Source organism: Astatotilapia calliptera, chromosome 7 (genome assembly GCF_964374335.1).
Source record: "Astatotilapia calliptera chromosome 7, fAstCal68.1, whole genome shotgun sequence".
Taxonomy (NCBI): Eukaryota; Metazoa; Chordata; class Actinopteri; order Cichliformes; family Cichlidae; genus Astatotilapia; species Astatotilapia calliptera.
Window position 1 is genome coordinate 28,070,771 of NC_137428.1, and position 22,213 is coordinate 28,092,983.

A 22,213-nucleotide genomic window follows, 5' to 3' on the forward strand; every position below is an offset into this window, starting at 1 on the left:
CGATTCGATTCAACTTAGCCTCAGACAGTCGGAAATATTATAATTCTCATCATTTATCAGTACTGACTTCATCAGAATTGTGAACATCACAGCAGATGCCTTTGTGTGAAAGTAACAGACTAAAACACAGAAAAATATGAAGGAGATTTTCCTGGTCTGGCTTTTTATAGCAGATAACCTTAAAAATATTCTACAATGTTCTGCATATAAAGTTTAAATTTCTTCAGTATTGAACAACAGAAAAAATAGGCTTTCTTGTCCGAGGTCATTTAAGTGAAAAAAAGAAAAGAAAAAGACAGCAGCCGACAGCGCTGTAAACAACAGTAGACTGGTGGGCAATAAGCGAATGAATAATACAGAAAACAGAGATTGGAGACGGGAAACTGTTCTTGAAGTACAGAGAGAGATAGAGAGAGAGCTAGCTGTGCATGAAGTGTGATTTTAATAGTCGTGGAAGCAAAACAGCAAAATTCATGACGACATTGATCAAATGTGAAGCGCAGTTTGCTGCTTCTTTTGCTGCTGGCTCGGTGAATTTTGGTTGGAGAGACAAAACCTGCAGCTCAGAATCAGCGCAAAAAGACGTAATCACAGCGGACCCGACGCATCAGAATCGCTAAGCTCCGACAGCGTGTCCGTCTACGGGCCGTCAGGTGAGAAAGCCGAGAAAGACAAAGCTGACTCTGGTGCGTCGGGTCCGTTCTGTGTTTACGTCTTTGTGTGGAACCCGTGTACCTGCTCTCATCTGCTGTTTGGTTGTTGTTGAAATGGTTTTGTGGGCTTTAATCTGAGAATCTGGCGTTTCTGGCAAAACACAGTTATATTTAAAAGTTGATTCAGGATTTAATGAATTGATATCGCTTTATTCGAGCTACTCACCTCCCACTTCCACCTGCACTTTCAACTGGACCACGGCGAATCAGAGAGGTCCCGCCGCTGACTATCTCTGATTGGTTTAGTCCACAATAGGGGCATAATGTGTGTCTGTTGTTGAGCACAGGGAAGGTTGCAGATTTTTTTTTTTTTTTTTTTTTTTTGCTACCCGAACAGTTGGTCGCACAGGTGCAACCAAATATTTTTTTTTTAGTCGCACCACTGAAAAATTTGGTCGCATTTGTGACCAAATTGGTCGCACTCTAGAGCCCTGCCTTTGGTCTCCCAAGTCAGTCATATTTCCATATGTGTTTATCTCCAGTCCCAGTGTCAAGTTCACATCTCAGTCTAGATCTCAGCGTATGTGTGTGTTACTTCCTGTTCTATTTTGATAGTCTCGTGTGTGTGTGTGATGTTACGTTTTGCTTCTCTTGTCTCGTCAGTCAGATTCTGTTCAGCTGTGATCCCCAGGTGTGTCCACTCTGGCCTAATCTCCTCTTGTGTATATAATGTCTGCATCGCCCTCTGTTCTCTGTTGCATGTCAGTCTGCTGAGTCCTGCATCTGGGTCCACACCTTGTTTGCAATAAATCCACAATTCATGAGAAACTTTCATGACCCTGCTAGACTATCATATCATACATGTTTTACAGTCATCACTGTTATAGCTGTAGGAACAGCAATGTGAAGCAAGACCAAGTGTTACCATGAGTTAATGATCAAAGCACACATTAAAACTGGTTAAATGTCCTAAAAGCTTAAAAAATACATCCCCACGATGACAGTATGACTGTGTCACAAACACACACCTGGATGAAAATTCCCTAATTCCTGTAGTGCATTATAATGCCCACAGATCAGCACTAACGCAGACTAACACCTAAACCTGATTACATGTCTAATCTTCTAACCTATTTTCCCACCTTTTACTGTACATCGTTGTCAGTGCAGAGCAGCAGCTTATCCCTCACACATCCCGCAACTTGTCATCTAGCCTGATGCAGCTTTAATTTTACACTTTAACTCCTCCTTCTACACAGATTTACAAATACATCCCAGTTTATAAGATCTCTGAATATGTCTTTTTTTAAGGCAGAGGCGTCGTGTGTGTAAGAAGCTTTGGGTGATCAGTAGTGGGGGGTTTTTATCTCTTGATACTTGCGAAATAAAGTGCCAGGCGTCGCTCGGCAGATGTTCCCTGACAGCTTCACATTCTGAACTCTGCTGGCTTGACAGCTGCTGACCGCAATTCCAAAAGGACATGCTCTAGTTCAGACTCCAACACTGACCCAAACATAAGCCACTGGATCAGGGATAGCAGAAAATCAGAAAGCAATAGCTTCGCTCTGTGGTGATGCCAGTGCCACACTGAGAGGTCTTGATGGTCGATGTTACCATAAGCTGAAACTTGGTTTCATCAAGTTCAGCGAAAGTAGTTCAGCTTTGTTTTTCATGTGATTTATGAAAAGAGGTGTTTGTTTTCACTCTGCTGCAAACTCTAGCATTATTTGTTTATTCATTCACTTCTCGAGTATAAGTGGTAAAGGAAATTATGAACGCTACAGTATAAATCATATTTTGATGGGGGTTTTTTTGGTGGGGGGGGGGTTGCCTTGTGATTCACATTTGTTCGACAGTCACTTGAATGAATGTTACATTTTTATGATATTACGTTGGTTCAATTTTTTTTCAAAGCTGTGAATATGCTGGAGATGATTCATGGTCTTGTAATAGTTGTTTTTGTATGACGAGAGCTGCGACCTCCTCATGAAAAAGGCCAGTTCACTCCACTGTTGGAAAAAGGGTATTTTCCTCATGTGAATTATGCAAGTGACTGATGAAACATATAGTGATGGCTTTCAAATGATACTTGAAATTACAGTTACCGTAAAATAGACGTGTGGATCATCTTTTAAGGACAACTGTAGAGTAGAGCTACTTTGACATTTTAGAGAGTTTTCTTTGGAAATGTTTTGAGATTGCAAGTGCCAGCAGGGAATCAGTGAAAGCATGTTGAATATTTATGCACAATACTGTGATCAAAGGGGAGACCCACAATGAGTAGGCATGGAAGAAAAACTAAATAAAGGAAGACTGGTCACAAAAGCAACTTGCTGACAACATGACATTCATTTCATTCTATTCAAAAACAAAATTCAAAAATTTATGACAGTTTCTACTATTTGATTGAGCTGACTTTCAAAAGATTTTAAGGTTTTTGTCCTCTTTATATCTTTGCAGTGTGATATGACGACACTAATTAAAATGCTAATTGCCGGGTTTATTGAACCTTGCAAATGAGTGCATCGTAAATGCTGACAGACTGTGAACACTTTCAGAAAAAAAGACTACTTGTGCATGTTAAGTCCGGAAAATGTGACATTTTTCTCAGCAGCCAAGAGTTCACTTTCTTGTGGCATTACCTTGCTATATGATGCATATACCCATCTCATCTTGTTTATTCATCAAGAATATAAACTGTTTTTTTTTTCTTTGAACCAAGGCAGTAAATGCCAATTTCATAGAGACTGAGTGAAGTAGCTGGGGGCTCTTGCATGCTCTGATATTGCCCTGTGATAAAGTTAAATGCCCTGGCAGATTGCCTAATCAGGTATCTGACTTTAAGCCTTCCACTTTCTTTGCTATCAGTATTAATAAGAGTACAACCGATTGAATAAATAATTCAATACAAAGCCTGAAGGCTATGCAACATCTTTAAATCACAGTCATGAATTAAAAACTAAGTAAGGCATAGATAAATGCAAACAACTGTAAGATATATGAAACATGCATAATCTTATACACATAGATTTATGCTATAGTATGATATTTCAAATAAATATACTCCAATATACGTTATGCTAAAACAATTCTCACCATCACCAGCGGTGCCAGCCCCACGTAATCTCTCTGGGTGGTGTAGATCCGCGTTACGCCCACATCCTTCACATTCCCTGGCAACTCCAGACGCCAGGAGATGGTCTGACTTTCAACCTGCTGTGAAACAGCTTTTGGTACAAAGTCCAGTTGTAAAACCTCCAAAAGGCCCCTGTTTAGAGATTCAAAATGATATTTAAAATGAGTTTAGGCAAATTAAAGCAAGCCTAGATATGTTTTGGTGAAGAGCAGTCAGCACAATTGCATCTATTTTTTTACTACTGACTACTTTTAATGCAAAATCTACCTAACTGCAGGTGTGGCTTTAATGCTTAAGTTTAATATTTCATTTTTGTAGAATATGAGAATACATATTACATATCAAGGTTGTAGCGAACATTTAGCAAATAGCAAATTATTACTACTTAATTAACAAAGCCAGGTCATAATCTTTTATCAAGCGTGCTGTAGCTAAGTAATATCACATTGAACTTTATGTTATTGGGTTATAATAGGCCACAAACCTGTGGTAACAATAGTATAGTAATATTCTGCTAACAATATAACAGCCTGCTAGCAATAAAATGGTCTCTCTTTATATAATTTTATTCATTTTATATGCTGACTTGTGGTAGTAACCTCATAATAATAAGGTAATGCTGGTTGATACTTAACATATTAGGATCCTATCGTGTCATGTTAGTACCACATGCCCAATATGGACTAAAATCTCCTTTGAATGTTTCCAGCATCTTGTTGAATCTATGCCACATAAAATTAAGGCAGCCCTGAAAGCCAAAGGGGAATCCAACCCTGTACTGGCAGGGTGTACCTAATGAAGTGGCTGGTGAGTGTATATAATGTATTGATTGTACACTCACTCACATAATGCAGCTTTCCTACTAAAAATGGTCCAAGTGCAAAAGGAGCTTAGCTGTAGTGAATAGTCAATAGTGTTCCTTGGAGAATAAAATGAGAAAATTAAATGGAGAGAGCTTAATCTGAACTCTGTGAAAACCCACATGTTATGTTGGAAAGTAAAGACGATACACATGAGGTCTCATTTCCATCAGCAGATGGAAGAATAAAGTGAGAGTGTGGAGAGAAGATTAAGTGAGCTGGCAGAGACTTCAGCCAAGTATTCTGGTCAAAGGATTGTCAATGAAATGGGATGTGATGTTATTTAATGTTGGAGAGTGTGTAGGCATACCTGTCAGCAGGAAGAGATCAAAGGGAAAATGAAGCAGGGTGTGAATGGAAGTGTGGCACTTTGAAGTGGAGCAAAACTTTGCATAAAGCAAAACAATGAATCTCTACATGATTGAAACTTGAATTTTAAAAGGATGAACAGTGTTGAAATCGGTGGTAAGAAAAAGCAATGCAAATACATACAGGATATACAGAAACGCTCGCGCTGCATCAAAAGTATGCCATGGACTGAGCGTTATACGATAACAAAGTGCAATGAACGAGGTCACGATGAGGTTATGTGAAGCACTCTAGGTCGCAACTGAAAAGACACAAAACAAACTTTTTTCATTTTCTTTTTGGGTTATGCGCAACTGTAAGCTTTGAAATGCTTGAAGATTAAAATAATTGATTATAAGGAAATCAGAGTGTTCTGCAATTGATTCTTTAGGCTGGAAAAACATGAAACGTGAAAATCTGTTTTCTGCATTTAAAGGGCAAGATTCTCGTGGGCAACATGAAGCTTGTCGCAGAAGATCGGTGAAAAATGTTGGCAATGACGACCAAACAAACTCAGCATTTTCTGCCTTTTTTTTTAAAGTGGTAAATAAGCATAAATTAGAGTTAGATAAAAAGATTAAGCTTTTCTTAGTATATACCAGCACCATGCCAACTTAGCTTAGTGTGAAGACTGACATTGGGGTGGGGGAAGTGGCTTGCCAGGCCAAAAAAAGGGGTTTAGCCCTTAACCCTCTTGGATTTTTGTACAGATTAAAGAGATACCATGTGGTAATCAGTGAGCGTTAGAGACACTGGTAAGTGGATTTTGTTACTTCTGGACAGAGTTAGGCTCACTTTTTCCTTCCATTTTGTCCCATATTCATTTGAAACTGTTATCAAAGAGATGTTGAGCTTCTTATGCCAAACATACAATTTGACAGGAAAGTGGGTTTTTTTCTCCATTTTTCATAAGAGTCGTGGAAAAGCATGAGTATAAAATATCCAAATAAGACACTAATATAAAAAGAACACTTAAAACTCAGGTGCTGGTTGAGCTCACTGGGGTAAGAAGGCAACCCATATGCTGCAAGGCATATGGGTTTGATTCCACCCCAGTGCACTTCCTGCATGTTGCTACCCTGCTCTCTCTCCCCCCTTTTTCTCTCTGCTTCATTGTCCTTTCCAGCAGTAGAGGCTAAAAAATGTCTAAAATTAATTCCAAAAGTCTAATCTTTATGTGTTTTCGTGTAAGTAAAATAGAGCCGGGCAGATTTTAAACAGATTGAAATGATTCACAATGTGAATACCTTGAGAGAGAGAGAGAGAGAGAGAGAGAGCGAGAGCGAGAGAGAGAGCGAGAGAGCGAGAGCGAGAGAGAGAGCGAGAGAGAGAGCGAGAGCGAGAGAGAGAGAGAGAGAGAGAGAGAAACACAGGAGGGGTTTATGACCCTCTTTCCTAGAAACCATCTATGGAGAGGGGGGCTTTAAAGCCATGGATGCATCATGACTTCAGAGCACAGTGGTGAGAGTATGTGTGTGTGTTTGTGTGCATTTGCATGCGAGTGTGTGTTTGCAGGCCTTGCATGTGCGTACGTGTTCCCCAGTGGAAGCTCAGCACAAGAAACACGACTTGGAATATCTCTACTCCCTAATCTCCACTTCGGAACGTGCAAGCGCTTAAGCCCGGATAACGTGGCCATGATTATGGATTATTACGGATATGTGGGTCGGACGGATGGCGGGTGGTGTGTGTTTGTGTGGGCGGGGGTTGCTGGGTAAAGGTGGCTGCTGGTGTGTCACCAACATCAGCATCAGACACTACTGATGTATTCAGCTGGTGTGCATCGGGAAAAAGAGGTGGAGAAAGTTCTACGAAGTTTTAATTAATCTTTGTTTACTGTTAAAATAAACAAAGTCAAAGGGAAGCACTTTTATTTCTTTACTGATTTCTCATATTTCAAAGCTATTTGACTGGTAAAGTCTCACAGAACTGGGGAAATGGAGGACTTTTTGTTTTATAGGAAGTTCAGAGAGAAACAAGATGAATTAAGATTATAAATGATCATAAATGTATAATTGCACAAAGTAATGTGTTTTACAGTAAAAAGAAGAAAAATAGAATATATTTATTCTGAATTTAAACAAATATCTTAATATTTTCATTCTTCTATAAGTCTTACCTCTTTTTTTCTTTAAATATTAAGTATTATACATACAAAACATGTTTGCTTATATTTGCATATGAGGGACTATGTGAAATTAATTTACATCCAGATATTTTAAAAAAAAGAGGATTTAAACACCACAACCAACAATATCAAAGTAGTTACAGTATATGATTGTCTGGATTTATTCTTTTCCCCACAGTTTAAAGTCTTATTCTTTCAGTGTCACATGATGTTTTTACATGAAGCAGAGTAATCCTGCTACGCAGCTTCTGATCATATTCTCGGTACTATGTTTACAGGAAACACAGGAAAATCTTGCTATGCGTAGTCTCATATACATGATACGTAACAGCATTGTCACTATTGATCACAACACCTTTGCAAGGTTCCATAACATATTCAGGAAGTAATGGTTTTGTGAAACTGGATAAAGACAGTCTAATGTCCTCTAGTTGTTAAATCCCATGCCTGCTATTTTGGGTGGTCAGTCCTTACGGGACATAATTTTGTTATTGTTATTATTAATAGGAGCAGCAGTTATAGTAGTAGGAGTAGTATTACTAGTGGGAAGGGATAAAAAATTGCACCTGAAGAACATCTCATTTATTCTGAGCAGAAATTGGAGACACGCAGGGAGACACTCTTACCTCCTCAGAGAAAAATGTCTATTATATGAAAATGGATACAGTCTGCGCATCACCAAGCATAATGCTTCTTTTTCTTCTCTTTTTTTCTCTTTTCATCTAAAAACATTCATTTTGCCCTGTGAAGTGAATGCAACACTGAAACACACTGTTGATCACTTTTCCTTCAGGTAGCAGCAGCGGTTATTGAAATCTCTATGACAATAGACGTCTCCACAGAATAAACAACGAGAAAAGATTGCTTCATGAGTGTGGAGAAACTGTGTTTTACGAAGGGTATGTGAAGGGTCTAGTGAAAACAGGCATATGCACTGTACGCGCAGTAGACTGACCTCTTTGCAGTGACAGCAACCTTCCTGCGGCAAACAACAGACACCGTGTTTGGAGCTGCTCCTCTGCCAGGCTCTACCACCATGTCCCACAGTGCTGAGTCACTGGGCCGAGCTGCACTGAATGACAGGCCCATCTTTACTGCAGCCCTGCAGCAAAGACATGCACATATAAATAGGACACTTAGTATAAAGTGCAACTTTGTACACTTTTGTAGACTTTTTGTAAAATGTCATAAAAACAAAGACAGGACAGGGGATGTGCTGTGTAACAATAAAGAATTAGGAATGAAGAAAGCTTCATAATGTTTGAATCTTTTATTACAGAACATGATGCAATGTGATTTTCTGCTGTAACGGACAACGTCGGGTTATACGGAATTGTTCTGACGCTCAAAAGAAATATTTGAACTGTTGCATCTGTCTCTTTTTGGATGTGCAACAACAATATTTGCCATATCTTTTAGTATAATGTACACAGGTACTAAGGTTACTAAGGGTTGTGTGCACTTGCTTGACAACGTGTGGGTTTTCTCTGCGATCTTATGTGTGCTTTGCTGCTCGTGTTGAACAAGGTGAGTCACTGACAAACTGAGTCACAGGTTGCTTGAAGGCTGAGAATTAGTGGGGTTATTTAATTCCCATTAGCCATTAGAAGATCTGAAAATCAGTTAATCACATGTCTTACACACACACACACACACACACACACACACACACACACACACACACACACACACACACACGTGTGCCAAACGAGAAAAATCCTGCAAATCCAGCTATCACCACAAGTTTTCTGTCCATCCATCCATCTTCTTATATGATGTAGGGCCATGATGGTAGCAGATTCAACAGGATATTATTTTTCTTGGTAACATTTTTAGTTCCTCTTGGGAGATACTGTGGTGTTAACAGGCAAGATGAGATACACAATCTCTCCAGCGAGTTCTGGGTCTCCCCTGGGGTCTCCTCACAATTGGACATACTCAGAAAGCCACCGCTAAGGGAGGCACCCAAGAAGCATTGTGGTCAGATGCACAAACCACCTCAGCTGGCTCCTTTTGACACAAAGGAGCAGCGGCTCCATGCTGACCTCCCTCTGGATGGCTGAGTTCTTTACCCTGTCTCTAAGGCTGCACCCAGCTAGCTCATAAGTTCAGCCACCACAAGTGTTACAGATCTGAAAACTGAAAAGTGATACTTGGGGAACAAATCCTTCAGATCCCTGTTCGAAGTGCAATGATTGGCTAATTATATTATAAAAAGGAAATGAGTCTGAGACGTGAAACCAGAAATCCTTAAACCTGCATTGTTTTTAGTGACCTGCAGATGATGACTCCCTCTTTTTCCAAAAAGAAAGCAGTTAAGAAGTCTATGGAGAAATTACTCTGATGCTCATTGGAAACATTTTTCAGATTAAAAAAAAAAATATTAAAACCATTCATTTTGCTCCCAAGGGCTTCCAGGCTTTCTTGGATTTTTTTAAGTGGTCTTGAGCAACAGTTCTCCAAGCTTTGTGGAGGAAGTTTTTCCTTGGACACTGGTTGCGTTTTCATTCATTTTCAGCCTAATCAGTTCCCAAACTGTTAGCTGAAAGTCTTGGCATGTTGTGCAGCTTGTCCTTAAAAAATCTGAGGAAAAGTAGATGACAAAAGAAGTAGCAAGCTTAAAACCTATCTATAGCAGATTTATAGTATCTGAGCGCCATATCCTAAAGAAGAAGGAAAAATTCCAGCAAAGAACTGACCCAGGAATTCAGAGATACTGTACATGTGGCTCTTTAATTGATCCATTTGCTGTTCACTGAAGCCTCATCAGAAATGGTCGTAGTGGAAGGGTAGCTGTTAAGAAGCCTTTCTTATGGAAGGCTAAACATGAAGGTGCCAAATTACACAAGAATTTAACTGAAAAGCAGAAGCAACAGATCTTATGTTCAATTTGTTATCAATATGTGAAGTGGAGGTTAAGAAAGAGGTAAAATAATAATAATAATAATAATAATAATAGATTGCAAAACAAGTGGAGCACTATCAGTCATGTACTGGACTCCACAGATAGTGACGTCAACATTACTGAAGCAGTGTGGGATCATTTTAAGAGAAAATGAAACAAAAGGCAGACAAGATCCAAAGAAGAGCTTTGAATGTCCTTCAAGAGGCCTTGAGAACTATCCTGAAGACTCCTTAAAGAAGTTACAAGAAAGCTTTCCTAAGAGAGAGTTCAGGCTGTGTTGAAGAAAAAAGATGGTCGCAAACTATAAAGAAATAACGAGTGACTCAAGGTTTTTGCAGAGTACTGTTCTGTTCACGATTTGATTTGTAAATTATGGCCCCATGCAGAGTAAAATAAATGGTAAACCTTTGTATGGCATGGCCAGACATTTGTGAAGCAGACAGATTCAAATTTCAAGGATTCAGCAAGGTGCCAGCAATGTTCAAAGTGAAATTCAGCCCACGAGCATATAGAGAGCAACAGATAGACTGTGGTTGTGACAGAATGTCTGTTCTTCAAGAAAATATCGAGGTAAACACATTGAAAATACCATTAAAACCTCCTTCACCTGCTTCGTCTTTAAGGAAGCCAGATCAACATTTTCATTATGTCAACTCCAAAATACTCTTCCTGCCATCAGTTTAAGACGTGCAAGGCTTAAGCATTTATTAGAAGAAGTGACATGGAGTGAAAACCTGTTATTTTACAACAAACAGTCCATCTCTTTTAACAGCCTGTTGTTATTTCGGCTCCAAATCAGATTTCAAACAGTTGAAGAACAATATGACAGGATGACTGGAGCAGATTCCTGCTAGAATAAGGGTCAGCAGAAAAGTGCGTGGCATTAGGCTTAGCACACTGACACACACATCCAAATACACACACTTAAAAATACAGATTTGTAATCAAAGAGCGACCAGACAGATCAATAACCCCTGAGACTGAGGTCAGTGTTAGAGTGGTTTCAAAGGCAAAATACAGTAGGCAAGAATTAAGGGCACATTTAAACACACACTCAGGCACCCACACACATATTGTTCTGCTGAAAATTCAATGCGTGCCAGATAAAGACTTGCACAGAAATTACTATCTGAAGCAAAACTCTTATGCCAAAGGCACATGTTTTCATTTGTGATTTTAATTAATGTTTGAAAAACAATAAATGCAGATACTGACTCAGTCGGGCAGATCAGAATACAAATTTTAAAATAATGAAACAATTTTTGAGGATGTTTGTCTTTCATTTCCCTTAAATCTTAATTTGCTGCCTTTTTAAGGCATAATAATTTGTCATTGTGATCATAGTTTAGAAAAAAGTCAAACTGTGTTTTAGTTAGGGGAAATTACAGCCAAGGATAAATGTATTCTTTTGCTATATGCAGTGAATCATTTTCTTGCTGCTTGCCCAGCTCAGCATCACAGTGACAACAGCACCTGATGACCACCCTTCCCAGGGGTGCAAACCACTTCAACTGGCTCCTATTGAGTGTGGAGAGGCAGTAACTCAACGTCAGGATCTTCCTGGATCACTGCGCTTCTTGTTCACAGGCAGACACAGGCTTCCCTGCAGAGAAACCTCATTTCAGCCACTTTTATCCCCACGCTTTGTCTTTGTCACTCACTACCCAGAGTTCACAACCACAGGTGGGGGACAGAGCGGATATCGACCTTTAAACTGAGCAACTCTTCACCCCTGGTTTACCAAACTTCATCTCTTTGTTTAAAGCTGCGAAAGTTGCAAAGCTCTTGCCTCTTTTGTTTTTTTAGGCATTCGGGTAACCTAAAATTATTTTTTGCTGCAAAAGCGGCCTCTGTGAACAGACTGTTTTATGTCTCTGTACTGTTTTTTTAAAAGCTGCCTGTGGTTAACAGGTGGAAAACCACACACACGCACAAAGAAACCCAAAACAAAACATACACATAATCAGTCCTGGCAGCCCAGATCATCTCTACCCGAAAGGGTTAACCTCTTAATTCACTTTCAATCAGGGGCACAGATTATCTGGCCTAACTCTGCTGGAGTGGACTCAATCTTGGGCCAAAGAGCGAAGTAGAGCTGGGATTTCTCCCAGGAGGAATCAATCACTTTGCCAAGCTCCTCAGAGCTAGCCTTCACTTGGACTCAGCTACTGCACTCAGTCCCCTCTTCTTGTCCAATCTCATTCTGGATGTGGCAGCAGGTCATAAATACACAGACCAAAATCACTGACCTGACTAGAGGAATGTCATTGGTTCGGTCAGTGAGTATGAATTTGGGGAATTTCAGGTGAAGGGGCTGTAAATCCTCGCAAATAGTCAAAACAAGAGCAGATGTTAGAGGGTCAGCGTCTCTCTGCCAAATCTTATTCACGTAATTTCAACAATGCAAGCAGAGGTGCATTCAGGTCAGTGGGATTCTGCATTTGCGTGTGTGCGTGGAGGCATGTTTGTGTTTGTGAATGCTGCCTGATATCTGAGAAGAGCACTGGGAATGACACACAGCCACAGGGTAACAGTGTGCCCTATGGATTAATATGCACATCTTAATATTTCTCTCCACTTGCTTGTATCCTGCAGCAGATTACTACGCTGTTGTTATGACGACAGCACAATATCACTAAATCGTGGGATTAGAAAGAAATTTGTCTTGCATTTCAAAGAAAATCATTAATCAGACCACAGGCTGGAAACACAAACCTCAGTGCAATGGCTTTACTATTGACTGATGCAAAGTGTTCTGATAAAAATAAATAGTTTTACTCCACCAAGTGATGTGCATTTTAAAAAAAACAAACAAAAAAAACAGCAGGGGAAAAAGTCTGTAAAGTCAGCTGTGAGTTTCTACGTGTTGCAGAGCTATATTTATATTAAATTCACTTTTAGCCAATGGGGCCTTTTAGATTTTAGTTATTTGTCTTTCTGCTCCATTTATTAGATGCATTATTTATGAAGTCAAGTAACCAGAGAACCCTGTTGACATGTTGCGATATGAAAATCAGTGAATCATTTACCAATTACTTTCTTGTTTATGGAAGAGTGCGCCCCGTAAGTCCTCCACTAACTGATAAGTTGACATAGACAAGATACAACATGTCAGTAATTTGTGAAACCGGTGAATGTGGCTGGCAAGACAAGTCCTGCTGGCGCTCAAGCATTTAACTGCAAGGCATTGATGGTGAGGCCCATTAGTGTTCAAGTGCCTTAAGTAACAGTTTAAATGCATGGAGCTAATCCTTCATGAATACGCTTCAATATGCCGTACGACCTGATGATTCCAGTTGGTTCCAGTGTCTTTTCATGCTTCGCATGTTTCATTGCAACAATGAATTTTTATGTAATTCAACCTAAACTATTTTCCCTTCCATCCTCAGCAAGACTGGAGAGTAATTACAGTGTTTTCCTTTCTCCGTTTCATTTCCTAAATGTCACTTTAAGCACAAGAAGAAGGGAGCTGGAAAGGCTTTGCTGTTTAATTTTCATAAAAGGGATCCAGATCATCAGAATTGCATGGGTTCGTCCACTTCCCTGCCTGTTTTTAATAAAGTTTGTGACACCTAAACAAACAGAACTAAAAACATACATTCAGGTCTCTCCTTGGCTGGAGGAATAATGAAAATCATAAAAAGGTTGTTACTCTCCGAGTCTGCATATCTTGAGTAATTAAGTCTAAGACTTTTAACTTCATAAAAGAACTAAACTAAAATATCATTTTTTGTAAATTTCTTCACTTTACTTACCTTCAGCAACTCAGACATCTGCAGTCACGACTTACAGTATCAGAACTATACTAACAGATTTGACAATCAAAAGAGACTCATCGCAGTTTCTTGTAAGGACTTTTAGATCATGAGGACTGTAAGAAACTTTAGAATATAGTCGACCCACATGATCTTTGTGAATTTAATACTGTTGAATAAATCAGTAAGTAATGTGTGCAAGAGCTGACTTTAAAAACTAAAAATGCTTTCAGTCTGGCGAGAAGTCATTACTCAAGACCAAATAGCTCAACAGACAAGAACAGCATAACATAGAATATCTCTCACCTCAGTGTGAAACTTTCCAAGGTGGACGTACTAGCAAGAAAGACATAGAACGTTGCGACATCACCAGACTTGAGGGGCTTTGAAGAAGTCTGGATCACCACAGCGCCTCCCAGCCTCAGCCGAAGAAAGGTGGGATTCCCTGGTGGACTTTTGAGCAGGCTGACACTTCCTACCCTCCTCATTGGTGTCCCTGATCCACCAGTGTCTCTGCCTCGTCCCACTCCTACTCGTTGCAGGCTATCCTGTGGGGTGCACTGGCCAGTCTGGTCCCGCCGACTCTGGAAGTATACTTCCACAAGGTTCCCCTGAAGTCCCTTAATGCCTTCAGTGCTTTCTGCTTCCCTGCTAGAGCTTCCTGATCTACTGGCTGAGCTGAACCAGGAGGGTTCTGGCTTAAGCTGTGCCACACAAAAGCCGCCAGGAGACACCAGACAAGCCCCACGAACTTCTCTGGTCTCCCAGAAGGCATAAGCCGTGACACAGTGAGCTCCATCCTTAGCCTTAGCTCCATCATTTTTCCTCCCATTATCTTCTAGAGAGCCCATTGTTTCTTGCCAAGCAGTGATATTGCTTTCTGTGGGCATGTGGAAAAGAATCTTAACTACTGGGGATGAGGAACGAACCTGGCGGCTCAAAATGACTGGCAGTATCTTGCGCCCACTGAGGAGCAAATCTAAAGGAATAGAGGCATCTAGAGTCAGGGGGCCAAATGAAGCATTGACAGATGGCTGGAGAAGCCCAGCACCAGGTCCAGTGATGAGAAAAGTCTGAGTCTGAGCTTTCAGGCTAGAGTTCCCAGATGGCTGTGGACTGTCCTGTCTCACAAACACGTGGTCCACATTGAGGACCTGAAACTTGATGGTGGGATAAACTGGAGATGGAGTGGTGAATGTCCCAGTGTCTTTAGCCACTCTTGGAATCTCAGCACCTGTGAAATGATGAGTTTGGGGAATTAGGACTTTAGAGAAATTAGGTAGAAATTTTCCATATATATGCTTTAACTCCAAGGTTCAGTTTTAGGTTTCAAATCTACCGACAAGCACAGTTACTGCTCACAAAGCTAGTTTGCTACTGTAACTGCAAACAGGATGACAGGAGGATGAAGGGTTGAAAAGAGATCAGAGTTGGAGAAGCAAAGCAAAGGGTCGATGCCATGAGGTTCAGGTAGGCGCCAAAAGGACAGAGTCAGGATCACGACACTGATGATGACAGTTGGCTGTCTTGGCGAGCAAGACTCAAAACAATTAAATGACTTCATTTAGCAAACATGGTTTATTTCTGAATATAGTTCCTGCATCAAAAAGAGAAAAGAAAAAAAAAAACCAGCCTTTTAATTTTCTTTCACTGAATTTTTGTTCTCCCTTACTTTTCCTGAATACACGATTCACGTTTCCTAAAGCAAAACACTGTGCGGCTTGAAAAAGGAAAGACAAACAGGGTAATTCTTATTGCATATCATACGACCAGATGGTAACAATTCCAGTAGGCATACAAGTTGCTGATTAAATTTTCAGCCAGATTAACCATGGCATGTGGCTTTATTACAGAGAATTATACACATCACTATAACATTCAAGCTCTAAAACACGAGGAAATTAGGTCTGCGTCATTTCTGTCCTGCAACGGATATTCTATTCTCTGCTATTCACTACATCTATCCGAGCCAGTAAAGGAAATGTGGCATCCGAGTGCTAAAAAGCCTGTCTGGTAACTTCTGTGGGATGACTGTTTGTCCAGATAGAACGCCGTATATGACAGATCACTCTTCCCGCTGCCAGAGACACTTGGTAATTTGCCCTCCTCCATGCTGAAGTGCTCAAAGATTAATACGAATTTTTGAATATGACTTTCCCTTACCTCACAAAAAAAAAAAACTTTTAGAAAAGAAAATATTCCTCTCCTTCAGACGCATTAGAAGTGGTATATTATTGTTTTCTGATTCCAAACCATATTTCATGAATAAATTTATATTTAAATTAGATTACTTGCTGAATGGAAAAGAAAATCAGATGTCAGGGTGGATATTAAACAAAGACACACAAGAAAAGTGTCTTATAGATCCCAGAGATCAGACTAATGATGTAAGGAATTTCACATGCAGGCCAATATAAAAGTTTTAGTTCTACATTATTAGTTTGTGTCTGCAGGTTTGAGATAAAACAAAAGCACACCAATGCTCATTTGCCATTTCCAGCTATTCTCTCTGTCTGGGACTAATAATTATTTAATTTAGCTGACAGTGCACTGTACACTTAGAATTCACTGTTAGGGTGTACAATCAATGTTGTTAATCATGTTAGTCTGTGAACAGACATTTGAAGATCTATGAATTGATTTCTTTTTGCATTTGGTGCACACATTTCAGCTAATTAGATTTTGATGCTGATTCACTTCTGAGGTTGCTGAATTAGTACTCAAACTGTTACAACCCGACTATAGTGCAAAGATTTTATACAATGCAATTAAAAAAAAATCTAACAAAAAAATCATAAATGTTGGCTTTGGCGGCAGCTGTGTTTGCTCTCCAGTTTAAGAACCATCTACTTTATTTTACCATCATTATTCTGCTCAAACCAGCACGGGAGAAAAGCTCGAATCTTATCCTTCTTTTTAAATCTAAAAATAGGATAATTGTTCATTATGAAGGGACTTATGCCCATACTGTCGCAAGATTATAAATGCAGCTTGTTTAAATATCTCCTGTGAAACTTAATGCAATTAATGGAAGCATAAAACATAAAGACAGAAATAATCCACAGTATTTCTTAGCTGTAGCCTCAGAATTATCCCGCTGCTCATGAAAACTGCTGCTTAACAGAATAATGTATTGATCAGAAAGTAATCTGGTCAGACCTGGCAGGATCCCTTTAAGTATATAAACCAGAGATATTACAGAAAAAAATTACACATATGGCAATTTTGAACAACTGGCAGTTCTAACTCAGAGAGGCTCACAGACACATTAGACAGCAGACTGTGACTGGACTAAAAGATAAGGCTGTCATGCATATTCATGGTGATCAAGCAGGGAAGATATCAAAGGCTGAACCCTATCACTTAGACACGCAGTCAGAACACAGCCGAGTTCCACAGTTGCAGACATACAGCAGTCACACATGCATGTGTGATGGAAAAAAATGCACCCACAGATAGCATGGGTAGATATAAACCCAGGCAATCTCAAACAGTAGTCTTTCGCATACTGTCGGTATCACAGAGGGACAGACTGCTTTCTGTGGCTCCCAATGCAGGTTATCTTTAAACAACCAGAGAAACAGCTGTGCAACCTCAGCTTCAGGCCACTTTAATCCCACAGATGAGGCTTCCTGATGCACACTGGAGAGCATGCTGTCACTTTCATTTAGACTGAGGGATAACAAAATGGGCTTAGGCCATGGATGGTAACCACAGAACTACAAAAATATGAAACACAACTTTATATCTTTATGAGCCAGTCAAATACAAAAAAATAATCATGACAAGCAAATATGACAACTCCATAGCAATTTTGGGGCCTGCTTAAATTTTGTGCTGATAAAAGCCAAAAGGAAACAAAAGTATATTGGATGTGCGTAATAAACTACAGCAGAGTCATTTAATATGCCCAGTGTGTATGTGCTTGCACTATCAAAGTATATACAAGAGTATAAAATAGCTACACATTTTATCTTCATTACTCGTCTCTTGTAAACACAGCTGAAGCCTCTGAGTTAGTTCCAACCCAGTTGTTTTCATATTTAAAGCTTTCCATTTACGCGTTATTTGCGTCTCATCCAGCAGACCACTTCAAACCAATGCATTAATAAAAGCTGAAACTGATCATCGTTCATCAAAAGCAATCATAAATCTCACCTTCAAAAGCTGTTAAAACCGCCACCGCGACAACCGGAAACAGAAAACGAAGGGAAAACATCATTTTAGTGAAGTTGCAGGTTTTGGTCTCCAGTACGCACGGAGGTAAGTTTTGGTGACTGCACGCACACGGTAGGAAAACAGCGCTGGAAACAAAGCATTACATTGCAGAGTGTCTTGGTTCCTCTGAATGTAGAGGCTCAACTAGGAAAAAAATAGTTTTAAATGTACTTCCCTGTCCTCTAAGTGATGACAGTTTTTCCCCCCCCTCCGACATCAGTGCTCTAGCTGGCACTGTGGGACAGCATCAGACACGGCTCTTACCATGATAGAAATCAGTAAACATGTGCCGCGGGGCAGATTAACTAGACCCACGTGGGTATAATCGGAAGGGCCGCAGGCAAATTAAATGCATACAAGGTCGGGGATCAGTGATTTCTACATGCGCATTTTAGTTTTGATTGAACAAATTAAGGATGGATAGAGACCTTCTTGAATTGAGCATATAATAATCATAGATTTCTACAACTCACTTGTGGATGAGGGGGGGGAAAGTAACTGAGTAAATGATTTTTTCTTACTTAGTCGTACATGTGCACGGTACTTTCAGACGGCCTTTAAGGGTGGCATTGCTTGACTTTTGGTCTTGAGTGGAGAAAAGAAAACTGTAGGGCGTTTTTTTGCCAGCTGTCAGCTTTATGTTCTCACTCATAGACAGCGTTACACATTACTTGGAGCGTAGGAAGGAGGATACAGTCACAAACGCTTCGTGATGTCACAGCACACATACACTTGGTACAAAGCATCAGCAGTCACTCAAATTAACTCTAGTTTTTTAGGCCCATAAGTCCCTGTTAAACAAACGTATCGTTTATTTTTTTACAATTTGAGATCTCTACGTGGAGCTGCATGCTAAAATATTTTACAGGGCTTTTTTTTTTTTTTTACATATTAGAGATTAGTGAGTTTAGACTCTAAGTTAAGCTTAGATGTATTTTTCTGTGCTACTGCAGGCCCTCGGGCCATATTTAATTTCCTAACACTCAAAATCACAGAGGTAATTTTGTAACTCTCTCTTTGTCTCTCTTTTCTTTTCTTTTTTTTAAGTGTATCACTAGATCTGCCTTGACCTAAAATTTTATAATGAGATAGGCTGAACCGTTCAAAGGCTAAACTGGAATAGCACGGTGTCCTTGCCATAGTATGTGTCGTGTAGCCAAAGCAAGGCCAGGGGGAAGATTGCATTTAGAAACTATGGAATCCACCTGCTGTTCTTTTGCCCAGAGGCATCACACTAAGTGCTGGCATCAGTTTTATGGTAAAGAATACCAGGGTTTAATGAGCTTGGTCAGACTTTTCTTCACTAGTTCGCTCTCCAACACCGTCTTAAATACCCATTCTCTAAAGCAATTACTGGCGCAGTATGTCAGATAAACTCACTGCACTCAATACCCTAGTGCATGTTTTATTACGAGGTGGCACCTGTGCCAGGGTGACAGCATAAAGCATGCAGGTGTCACTGGTGAATAAATAGTTTCCCACTTTACAACAGAGGCTGATTAACTACATGTTATTAAATATGTGCCTCAGAGAAACACTTAAGGATCTGAAACAGTCTGCATTGTATAAATACAGGGAGTGCAGAATTATTAGGCAAGTTGTATTTTTGAGGAATAATTTTATTATTGAACAACAACCATGTTCTCAATCAACCCAAAAAACTCATTAATATCAAAGCTGAATGTTTGTGGAAGTAGTTTTTAGTTTGTTTTTAGTTTTAGCTATTTTAGGGGGATATCTGTGTGTGCAGGTGACTATTACTGTGCATAATTATTAGGCAACTTAACAAAAAACAAATATATACCCATTTCAATTATTTATTTTTACCAGTGAAACCAATATAACATCTCCACATTCACAAATATACATTTCTGACATTCAAAAACAAAACAAAAACAAATCAGTGACCAATATAGCCACCTTTCTTTGCAAGGACACTCAAAAGCCTGCCATCCATGGATTCTGTCAGTGTTTTGATCTGTTCACCATCAACATTGCGTGCAGCAGCAACCACAGCCGCCCAGACACTGTTCAGAGAGGTGTACTGTTTTCCCTCCTTGTAGATCTCACATTTGATGATGGACCACAGGTTCTCAATGGGGTTCAGATCAGGTGAACAAGGAGGCCATGTCATTAGTTTTTCTTCTTTTATACCCTTTCTTGCCAGCCACGCTGTGGAGTACTTGGACGCGTGTGATGGAGCATTGTCCTGCATGAAAATCATGTTTTTCTTGAAGGATGCAGACTTCTTCCTGTACCACTGCTTGAAGAAGGTGTCTTCCAGAAACTGGCAGTAGGACTGGGAGTTGAGCTTGACTCCATCCTCAACCCGAAAAGGCCCAACAAGCTCATCTTTGATGATACCAGCCCAAACCAGTACTCCACCTCCACCTTGCTGGCGTCTGAGTCGGACTGGAGCTCTCTGCCCTTTACCAATCCAGCCACGGGCCCATCCATCTGGCCCATCAAGACTCACTCTCATTTCATCAGTCCATAAAACCTTAGAAAAACCAGTCTTGAGATATTTCTTGGCCCAGTCTTGACGTTTCAGCTTGTGTGTCTTGTTCAGTGGTGGTCGTCTTTCAGCCTTTCTTACCTTGGCCATGTCTCTGAGTATTGCACACCTTGTGCTTTTGGGCACTCCAGTGATGTTGCAGCTCTGAAATATGGCCAAACTGGTGGCAAGTGGCATCTTGGCAGCTGCACGCTTGACTTTTCTCAGTTCATGGGCAGTTATTTTGCGCCTTGGTTTTTCCACACGCTTCTTGCGACCCTGTTGACTATTTTGAATGAAACGCTTGATTGTTCGATGATCACGCTTCAGAAGCTTTGCAATTTTGAGACTGCTGCGTCCCTCTGCAAGATATCTCACTATTTTTGACTTTTCTGAGCCTGTCAAGTCCTTCTTTTGACCCATTTTGCCAAAGGAAAGGACGTTGCCTAATAATTATGCACACCTGATATAGGGTGTTGATGTCATTAGACCACACCCCTTCTCATTACAGAGATGCACATCATGCTTAATTGGTAGTAGGCTTTCGAGCCTATACAGCTTGGAGTAAGACAACATGCATGAAGAGGATGATGTGGACAAAATACTCATTTGCTTAATAATTCTTCACTCCCTGTAGTTGAATCTGATTTTGCCTGGTGTTCCCCTCCAATGCATTTTAAAGTCAGCGAGTTTCTATTCGAGCAGCTTTGTTTTGTTGTTTTTGGCTGGATGGGATTGCCAACACTGACACTGCAGATTATTTAGTCAGGTAACATCTCCAGATCTCAGTTGTTTTTCCAGACATGCGACCTGCTGCTAGTGCCATTAGAGATGACAGAGATGTGGCTGGAGTCACCATCTGTGACTGCAGTACTGGATATAGAGCTGCTGCTACCAGGTGGCGCAAAGGTTTTTAGAGGTCATTTGATGTGAAGCAGCGGTCAGGACACTAATCCATTTAATAATTTATTACATTTCTTTTTAAATGGAAGACTGCGCCTCACCGAGCTGTTGAAACAGATAAATAGCAGAAGAAATGACATCCAGTGTTTTTATCTACACTTGCTGGCAATGTCTGGCAAGTTATTACATGTACAGTATGTTGTCTTTGTAGTAATTGGTAAGTGTTTGCCTTGCGATTGTTGTAAACATACATGCTAAAAAAAATGAGCTGTTAAGCATATTAAGATCTGTTGCAAATTATAAATGACACTGGTTTTAAAACATACTCAGCTCTTGTCTGATGTTTCAAGCATGCAATTCCTTTTGCATTAATAATTAATTATACATAAATAATTATATTTGTTATGTGCATTCCATCTGTTGTTAGCTTCAGTGCCTGCTTTTCCAGATCTGTCACACTAACTCATCTATAACTCATCTCTTCATAGATGTGACACTTCAAAAGTTTACTAATCTTAAATCTCTCATTTTTATGAGAAAGATGCTGGCAATAAAAGCTGAAGTTTTCTTCCTCCTCAAGTGCTGACAAAGGTCCTGGGGTCCTCTCTCTAGCAAAAAGTTTTAAAACAGCCAGAGTCGACCAAAGAACTAAATGTAGACATTAATAGACCGGCAAGCTCAAAGAAATACAAAGAACAAGGCAGAGCACTTTAAAAGCTAAAATGTTAAGACCACTAAGAACAGCCTAAGGCCATTGAAAACATTTATGTCTTAAGATATCTCTTAAAAGTGTCAGTGAACGCAGTAGTGCCA

General features: G+C 40.0%; 1 protein-coding gene across 2 annotated transcripts in view; it reads right to left on the reverse strand.

Moving 5' to 3' along the window:
• The window catches only part of LOC113025861 (transmembrane protein 132D), a 37,731-nt gene extending 19,462 nt beyond the window's left edge, over nucleotides 1-18,269 (reverse strand). The window contains exons 1-4 of one of the 2 annotated variants that reach the window (XM_026174064.2): nucleotides 17,944-18,269; nucleotides 14,092-15,019; nucleotides 8,081-8,227; nucleotides 3,750-3,921 (exon numbers count right to left, since the gene is read on the reverse strand). In XM_026174064.2, coding sequence (XP_026029849.2) covers nucleotides 3,750-3,921; nucleotides 8,081-8,227; nucleotides 14,092-15,019; nucleotides 17,944-18,007 — 1,311 coding nt within the window. In that variant the 5' untranslated portion in view covers nucleotides 18,008-18,269. The remainder of the gene's footprint in view (nucleotides 1-3,749; nucleotides 3,922-8,080; nucleotides 8,228-14,091; nucleotides 15,020-17,943) is intronic. The other variant, XM_026174063.2, reaches the window with a different exon arrangement.
• Between the last annotated feature and the right edge of the window lie 3,944 nt (nucleotides 18,270-22,213).